Source organism: Meles meles, chromosome 2 (assembly GCF_922984935.1).
Source record: "Meles meles chromosome 2, mMelMel3.1 paternal haplotype, whole genome shotgun sequence".
Taxonomy (NCBI): Eukaryota; Metazoa; Chordata; class Mammalia; order Carnivora; family Mustelidae; genus Meles; species Meles meles.
In genome coordinates this window covers 100940464-100949707 of record NC_060067.1, presented here as the reverse complement: position 1 = coordinate 100949707, position 9244 = coordinate 100940464, and the positions used below count along the sequence as shown (strand labels likewise).

General features: G+C 42.8%; 1 protein-coding gene across 1 annotated transcript in view; it reads left to right on the top strand.

The window, feature by feature from the left end:
* The first annotated feature begins 4767 nt into the window (after positions 1-4767).
* EGF (epidermal growth factor) overlaps positions 4768-9244 on the top strand; it is a 95335-nt gene continuing 90858 nt past the window's right edge. Inside the window, exon 1 of the mRNA XM_045998355.1 lies at positions 4768-5348. Coding sequence (XP_045854311.1) covers positions 5222-5348 — 127 coding nt within the window. The 5' untranslated portion in view covers positions 4768-5221. The remainder of the gene's footprint in view (positions 5349-9244) is intronic.

Here is a 9244-nt window from a genome sequence, read left to right as displayed (position 1 = left end):
TCACCAAAAAAAAAAAAAAAAAAGCAAGTAATTAGCCATTGTTCAAGGAAAGCAGTGGTGCTGTTTCTCTTTTGTGGCCGTTTAGACTTTTGTTGCCCCCAAATTCCATTTTATTGGAAACCTACTTTCCACCTGGTCTTTGATTTGTTTGTTTGTTTTTCCTTAGAGGGAGAGAATGGGGGGAGGTGCAGAGGGAGTGGGAGAGAGAATCTTTAAGTAGGTTCCACACCCAGCGCAGAGCACCTCCCCCCCACCCCTCGCCAGGGGTCAAGCCCCCAGTCCTGAGATCAGGACCTGAGCGGTAATGAATCAGCACCCATCCACTGGGTCATTCTTGACCGGGTTTTTGTTAGTTTTGTTTTTCCTATTTTAAACAGTTTCTAAATAAAATTCTGTATTTCAGAAATAAAACAAAACCTAAAAAACTGCCACTTACAAAAACAACAACAACAACAACAGCAACAACAAACCTGCCACTTACCAATCTGGAGCGCCCTGTCCCTTTCTCTGGTCTCTCCCCGCCCTTCCAGTGCAGGGCCAGTTTCAGATTTCACCCAAGAAACTCCTCAGGTTGCAACAAGCAGACAGGCTGAGATTCTGTAAATAAATGCAGTGCAGTCTAAAATGAGCTTTTCTTTTTATTTTAAATTTTGCTGCTACTTCATAGAATTATATATTATGGATTTTTTTTTAAAGATTTTTATTTATTTATTTATTTGACAGACAGAAATTTCAAGTAGGCAGAGAGGCAGGCAGAGAGAGAGGAGGAAGCAGGCTCCCTGCTGAGCAGAGAACCCGATGCGGGGCTTGATCCCAGGACCCTGGGATCATGACCTGAGCTGAAGGCAGAGGCTTTAACCCACTGAGCCACCCAGACGCCCCTATATTATGGATTTTTATGCTCTTTTTTATCTGTCCGGTTTCTGGAGTCTTGTTTCTTCTTCTTGGTCAGAGGAACCTTTCTAGGTGACTGGGGTAGGAATTAGATGAAAAATGGAGCATGGGCAGGATTCCTCTTTTATTCTTGTTTACCAAGAGATTTTTATTTTTTTATTTTTTATTTTTATTTTTTTAAAAGATTTAATTTTTTATTTGACAGACAGAGATCACAAGCAGGCAGAGAGGCAGAGAGAGAGGAGGAAGAATGCCCTCCGCTGAGCAGAGAGCCTGATGTGGGGCTCGATCCCAGGACCCTGGGATCATGACCCAAGCTGAAGGCAGAGGCTTTAACCCACTGAGCCACTCAGGCACCCCTACCAAGAGCTTTTTAAAATCTGACTTCATTTGGTAGAAGCATGGCATTACTTAATCTGTGCATAGCATTGCTTAACTGGATGGTGGATAGTGACTCCCTTCCTTTTCTTAAAAAAATAGACCGTTTTCATTAAAGCAGTTTTAGGCTTACAGAAAAACTGCAGAAAGTTCAGAGAATTCCCATAGTCCCCCCTCTTTCCCCTCTTATTGAATACCTTGCATTGGTGTTCTACATTTCTTACAATTGATGAGCCAGTATTGATGCATATTGTTATTAACTAAAGTCCGTTGTTTACAGTTCACTCTTGTTGTACATTGTATGTGTTTTGATAAATATATAAGTGCATAATGGCATGTATCCACCATTGTTGTATCCTACAGAATAGTTTTAGTGCCCTAAAATCTTTTGTGCTCCCCCAGTTGACCTCTCCTCACCCTAACCCCCGACCACCTGTGATCTTTTTTACTGTCTCCATAGTTTTGCTTTTTCCAGGATGTTATAAAATTCAATTCATGCAGTATGGAGCTTTTAAAATCGGCTTCTTTCACTTAGCAACATGCATTTATGATTCCTTCAGGTCTTTAATGGCTTGACGGTTCAGTTTATTCCTGCGTGATATTCTCTTATATGGATATACCACAGTTTATTTATCCGTTCTTCTCTTGAAGGACATCTTGGTCTCTTCCAATCTTAGGCGATTATGAATAAAGCTGCTATAAATATTTTCTTAACAAAACCGCTGTTAACAAAGAGACAATAATGACTTTAGAGTCCGTACCCTCCATAAATGGGTGTGATACTGGGAAAATTTCTCAGACTTTCTGATCTTTGGTGTCCTCATTTGTGAATGGCGAGGTGGTGGGGAAGATTGGAGGTGATGTGAATAAAGCATGACCTATGCCTGGCTCCTTGGGAACAGTCTGTTGGTGGTGTGGTGATGGTGATGACAACAGCAGCTGGGCATACAGCAAATCTGTAGTCCAGGAGAATTAGGTGCTTTGTGCTTCAATAGGAAAATTTTATCTGCAGAGTAAGAATGGTGACCAGCACGTATAACCATGTCTCCCGATAGCCTCCCTTCTTGCACTGATGTCCACTTACGCTTAAAAACATTCAGAGCTGGGGCACCTGGGTGGCTCTTTGGGTTAAGCCGCTGCCTTCGGCTCAGGTCTTGATCTCAGGGTCCTGGGATCGAGTCCCGCATCGGTCTCTCTGCTCAGCAGCGAGCCTGCTTCTCTCTCTCTCTCTGCCTGCCTCTCTGTCTACTTGTGATCTCTCTCTGTCAAATAAATAAATAAAATTAAAAAAAAAAAAACATTCGGAGCTGTCTCCTTGCCATTAATACCCCGTTCTCTTACTAACCTGCCAGCAGGGTTTCCTCCCATCCATCTCTGTCCCCTCAGGATCTAAGGACCTCATAAATAAGCATTTATTTTTCTTTGTCCATTCCCGTTCCACGGCCTATGGTCAGCCTGGCTTTCCTCCTCTCCACGCTGATCTGAGACTTCCTATTTATCTCCCGAAGCTTCACTGCATGCTCCAGTCCGCAGTTCGCGACAGTTGCCCCTTCTTTCCTGACACCTCCAGAATAATTGGTGACTGGCCTTTCATTAGCTCATACTCACAACTACTTCCTGTTGTTGTTAATCCACCTAAGCAAGCTCTTGAACTTAGGGGGCCATGACTTCTATTTTGTGTACAGGGCTCTATCACACATAGATGTTTAATTAATCAATGAATTAGTTAATTTGACTCAATCCCAGAAACTAAAATGGGTATTTGGCCCATAAAACTGATTTCTGGGCACCTTTAAAACACGGGCAGTGTTCATTTGCCCAGACGAGGTTCAGGTTTATCTAGGAGTAAGAATATGGAGTAATATCTCTGCAAGTCCTTTCTGCATGGGTAGTTCTGGTTTAAGATTTTGCTATCTTGGCAACCCTGGTTTTCTGTGGATGAGCTGAGCTTGATCTTTTACATCAGTCCCCAGTCTTGACTTCCACTGTAGCCATGCTGACTCCATCATCTACGAAGGGGCTTATGCTCAACATTAATGACCCTGTTAGCCCAGGTGACATGTAATTAGGAAAGTGAGCCTTTTTACGACCAAAAAATAAGAAGAGATTCCACATCCAAATAGAATATAGTTTTGGATTACTTCATATCTGTGCTCATATCATTCCTCCTCTCTCCACTAGTTCAGCCCAGTGCTTGACTGTCCTTCTAGTCCTCGTCTCCTGTAACACTGGCAATGCATTCTGCTGTAGGGGAAGCTTAACAAGGTTAGTAACTTAGTGCAGGTTATTGGAGGACATTCATTCTGAGTTTCGAGTCCAAGTGAGTCCAGAAAGCAATGGAATATTCCATATATTCCCCCATGTGACTTCTGCTGCCTGCCAGGGTCTGCTTCTCTTGTGAGAAATCAGAGCTGTCTGGCTGAGGCCGGCTAAAATCAGAGAAATCCTGACTTTAGCCACTTCAGAAAGTGACCCAGTATCAGAGGAATGATGAGGACCTAATTAAATATGAGTGAAAGGCTTGGAGTTCTTCCCGTTCTCTCCCAGAATGGGTGCTCACACATTTGACTGTTGTGACTATCGCTTTATCTACATTTTGACTAGCACTTGGAACACTACCTCTGGGCAACTTAAATGAAAACTTGTTTTCCAGGCTGAAGTAAACGGGAAGAAAATTCCATTGTTCATCAAATCTGGTATAAACGGTTTGCCTGAGCTGCCTATTTCTGGGTGCATTCCTGACAAAACAACTGAGGGGGCAATAATGGGTACTTCAAGCTTTTCTTTTCTACCCCTGATATGTGAAAAGATAGCCTAAGTTGTCTGGGAAGGGACAGCAGTCAACTGTGCTGGATTTCCAGTGCTTCCCAGATTCTGCACTATTAGCTTATTTTTTCCAACGTGGCTCTGTAATAACAACCCACTCCTTTCCCTGCACTCCTGGCCCCTTCTGATGTTTTGTTATGCTCATGCTGAAAGAAAAGGTGTCTGTGCATACGCTATCTCTTCATTTGGCTTCAGGGATTTCCCTTTGATTTGGAAAGAATAATCGTTCAAATTCCGCTATAAAATATACAGGAGAAAGAAAAAAAGATAAAGCTCCAGGAATGTGTGCTGGTGTTGACATTTTGTTCTAATACGGCTCATGTGAATGCTCAATTACTCCAAGTCTTAATTATCCGCACTGTCGTTCACCACTGATTTGTATGGCACGGTTTAGCTTTGTGGCCATCCTTCCAGGTATTAAAACAGCCACTCTCCCACAGGTACCTCCTAGACACCAGGAGCAACTCCGCAGCCCCCTAATTGCTCTCTCCCTGGTTCTGCCCGGAATATTTATGGTGAGTCGCCAGTTATCTCCTCCCTGGCAGCCGTCCCTGCTTTCCTGCAGTGAGCAATTGCCCACACTCACATTTGCAAACAGAGGCTCACTCAAGTGTCACTAAAGGAGACAGGAGGTGGAGCCAAAAGGGCTTTAAAAAGGAAAGGGAGTCATTCTACTTTGCAAAAAGAGAAACTGTGTTTGGGGAGGAATCCTATCACTGTTCTTCTTTTTCAGCCTCAGCAAGGGTCGGTCGGAACTTTCCATCACTTTCCTTTTTCTCCTCTCTCTCTCACCGTGGCCTACACTGCTCTGCCTGTCACAGCGAAGTCAGCGGCCGTGAAACTGTGAAATTTGTCGTACGGGTGTCAGGTATTTTCTTACCGACTTCCCAAGAACTTTGATAAAGAAATCTTTCCCAAGGGTCCCTGACAGGCTGCAGGCCACTGTCTTGAGTTGAAGAAGGAAGAGCTGGAGGACTACAGCAAAGGAGCAGAGCGAAAGATGCCCCAGGGCTGCAGGCCAACCCAGGGGGACACGGTTGGGGTCAGACGTACCCACTCTGCCCGGGCTATGCTCAAGCAAAATCAAGTGATTTTCTGTTGAAAGATCAAGCCCATCAAGATTATGCTGCTCGTCCTAGTCATTCTGTTGCCGGTAGTTTTTAAATGTAGTTTTGCTAGTCTCTCAGTCCTGGAACACTGGAACTGCCCTGAAGCCTCTCCCCCAGGAAAGGGAAATTCTACTTGTGTAGGTAAGTCATCTCATTAAAAGGAATTCACATCCTCCCAGAAACTGCCTTCATATACCTGTCCATTTTTGTATACTTGGGTGTTTTTTTCTGATTTGTCTTTGGGTGGGTATATTTGGGTAATTTTTGTTCTCTCATGCACGTACATTTCCTTCTGGTTGTTAGAGGTAATCTGCTACCAGCTATAAAAATTCATGGCTCTCAAACTGTTCTTGCGTGTTTGAGTGAATATGTTTCATTTGTAAGTAACTGAACATTTCTTTTCATGTAAACTGCTGTATTTATTCTGACATGAGGAATATATACTGACTTGGCTGGTCAGCTTTATATTGGAAGCTGGGAAAACAGATGGATTTTTTTGTGCAAACTGTTTCTATATAAGCCATAAAGTTTAAAAAAATCCTTCTTTCTGATAAATTTGTAGAAGAACTCAGAAGTTGCTAAAACACTCGTGAAAAATGGGAAGGGAATAGGGAACAGATGTGATTCTGTCATTTTGAAAGCCAAGTTTCAAGTTCAACCTCCTCTCCTCTCTCCCCTCTCCTGCTGTTTCTGAGCTCTGAGGGCAACTTCAGTTTTTTACTAACAGGTGCATTGAAACTTTGAGCACTGCTAAGAAATGACCAGTATGCCACACACCCCCTCCTATATTAAATGGGTTTTTCATCAAGGAGAAATGGAACTTTTACCAGACGCAAAGAATCATCATGCTTGAGAACTTTGTCTGAAAAACATCTCTCTCTCTACCCACTCCTGCGTCCCTTTCCCCTTTTTCTCTTCTCTCCCCTTCCCCTCTCCCCTTCTCTCCGCCTTCCTCTTTCTCTCTCTCCTTGTCTTACTGTTGATTTGGTTTATTTATTCCTTGGGTGGGTCTCCAACCTGTTGCTCCAACCAGGCAGCCATTTCCAATCACTAGAGGGCATAAACTCCCCTGCCATACCTTTTCTGTCGCCCTGACCTTCTGAAAAGTGATATGGCTCCCAAAAAGAGGTAGAGGGAAGAAAACACAGTAAAGTTTCCAGAAGAGAAGCCTCTGGAGACAGCACAAATTAATGGGAATAAGAGAACAATTCTGAGTCAAGCTGCTGACTTTGGGCTCCTGCCCTGGCTCTCCCATGAAGGAAGTTGCAAATGAGGAGATCAGGTGTTCTTGCTCTGAATCTTAGGACTCTGTCTCTAGGCAGTGCTCATGCTAACAAGTGAGCAGAATCCTGCTGGAAGGGTATTGGAAGGAAGGACTGAGATCTAGTGATCTAGTGATTTCTGCTTTCATAATATGTTCTCTATAAATTCTTCCCAAATGAATGAGAAGTCTCCCCGAGCTGCTAATCACATCGTCCTACAGAATAGCTATGAAAAGGGTGACAAAAGGCAAAAGGGCCCCCGTGAACCTGTTCCTCAGCTGTTGGAGCAGAAGTAAAAACTATTGGACAGTTATGTCAAGTGGATTGGAAACTCTCTGGGGCAGGAGAATTTTCTGAGACTAGTTGGCCAGTGCCCCGAGACAGGCTCTGCCTTCTGCATGGGATGTGAGGGGAGATGGTAGGAGCCAGTCAAGAAGCAGAATCTGAGAGAGCAAAAAAATTTAGAGAAATGAACTGCTGCACATACCTTTAGAGGCTCAGGGAACAAACGATTGATTCCTGCTTGCAAAGGAGCCTCTGCCTTGAGCTCCTCGCTTCCCCTGCAGGTGTCTCAGAGCTGCCATCACTAAGGCTGGTTGCACCAAGTAAACCTAAAGGCCAGGCTAGAGACAGTGAGTCAAGCGGGGCTGTGTCAGAGTGGAAGGCTTTAGAAGCAAACATACCTCCTTTCAAATCCATTCTACCTATTGAATACTTGAGCAAGACTAAGATTGTTGCTGGGAACTAAGTATACCCCCGTTTCGGGATTGTTACGGGGATGGCGTGAGAAGACACATAAAATGCACCCAGCATGGAGGTTGCAGGTGGTGCTCAATAATGTCCCTTGGCCCTTCCATGCTTGACTAAAGCCCTTTGATCAAGTCATACCAGGAGGTGCCTTATTTGAACAGTCCTATGACATGGCACAGACCCCAGAGAGTGTAGAATGTCTGGATGCCACTTGGTGATTCTGCCTCTGCTCCCTCCTTCCTTGCAAGTCACTGGTTTAAATCCCCCTGCTTTACACTCCATATCTCAATGTTAGCCGATAACTGCCTGGGTCACACCCAGTGCCCCCTGCATTTCAGAGGATAGTATTCCTCCCCTCTAAATAGATACAGTGCTTTCTGTTTTTCTGCCAATTAAATTCTACTGGCCTTTTTACTTGCCTTTGGCATCAAGCCAGACCACCTCTGGCCAGCAGGAAGAACGCTTTGTGGTTTGACAAAGTTCAAGTTACTTTATGCAAGGTTGTCATTCATGTGACTGCTAGCCGGGTAAGCCTCTTGATAACACGGAATTGGGTTTTTTCATTCTCTCTCCACCATCCTTCCTGCCTTTTTTTTTTTTAATTGAATGAGTATTTTATTAGCCTGTATTTGAGCTAGAGTAGGTGAGAAGAGCAATAAAGAAAACTGCGGGCAAGTGGCTTCTGAACTTTCAAGCCTCTTTGCCCTGGAGGAGAAGAATCAGTTGAAAAAAGGAACTTTTCCTGTTTGCCATGTGTACCTGTATTATTTATCTGAGCTTTCTTAGTAAATAAAGGGTGAGGAAGAAGTACAGGCCAACCGTGAGACAGCTGGCTGCAGGAGGGATCCGGGGGTACTAAGTTAGCCAACTGGGAAGATCACTCTTAGCCGCAAACAGTGAGATCCTTGATTTCAGCACTGGCTAAGCCTTGGTTAGTTTCCCAGTCCTGTGCAAAGCAGAGTAATTCCAAGATCAGAATCTTGTTTGTTTTTTCAGCCAAGGTTATGCAAAAGTTTTTTTTTTTTTTTTAATCTAACTGCAAAGAAATTATAGAAATGATCTTCTACACATACCATGTGAGTGAAACCACCCCCTCAAGTACTCAGTGGTTTGGGGCTTTTGAGGGGCCATCAAGCTTAGTGGTAAAAAAGCTTAAGTTTTGGAGACAGATGGGGGTTCAGACCCCAGTTCTTCTGCTTGTGAATGGAGTCTCATTTTCCTTAGTGCAAAGCAGAGATTTTTTCCTTTGTGCAAAACACCCTCAAAATGGTTGTTGTCAGGATTATGCTAATATATTTGTTTTCAATGCCGACCACACATTATAGTCACCAGTGTCTAGGTTACCACCCGGGGCCATCTGGGTCAGAGTCTCTTCTGGGGGTGAAATCCAGGCCCCATTTTCTTTTTTATTCTTCTTTGGCAATTTCAACAGGCATAATGAGCTGCTTCAGTCCAAGACCACTAAATTAATACGTAAGAAGAGCTTGAAAAAAAAAAGTGCATAAAAAAGAGCCTGGCATATAATTAGCTCTCAGTAAGTCTTAACTGCTATCAATATTTTTATCATTGTTAGCATTATTTTTATTGGTGGCAATAGTAGTAATATTTTCTAAATGTGGCTTGGTTTCTTCTACAATAATTGAATTTTCTTTTTTTTTACACACAGGAAAAAAATGATGCATTGAAACACTTGATGATAGTTTTACCACATTAAAAAAGTAGTCACAATAATTTCAACATTTATAACTTGTATTTTTGTAATCAGAAGAAATGTTTATTAAAAATACAAAAACACATCAAACTGACTTTAGTCAGTGTCCATGTGGAACTGCAATTCTAGTGTTTGTCTTTCTGTGATATCAACTGATAAAAATTGCGCTAAGCACCAGTTAAATCTGCTTGCTAGATTTCTTACCAGTAATAATTTTATTGTAATACCAATAACAAAAACAAGCCCCTTGAAGATGATTATTTAAATTTCTTGCATATTTTTTCTTGTATTTAGAACCAGTTTCTTTAAGATTT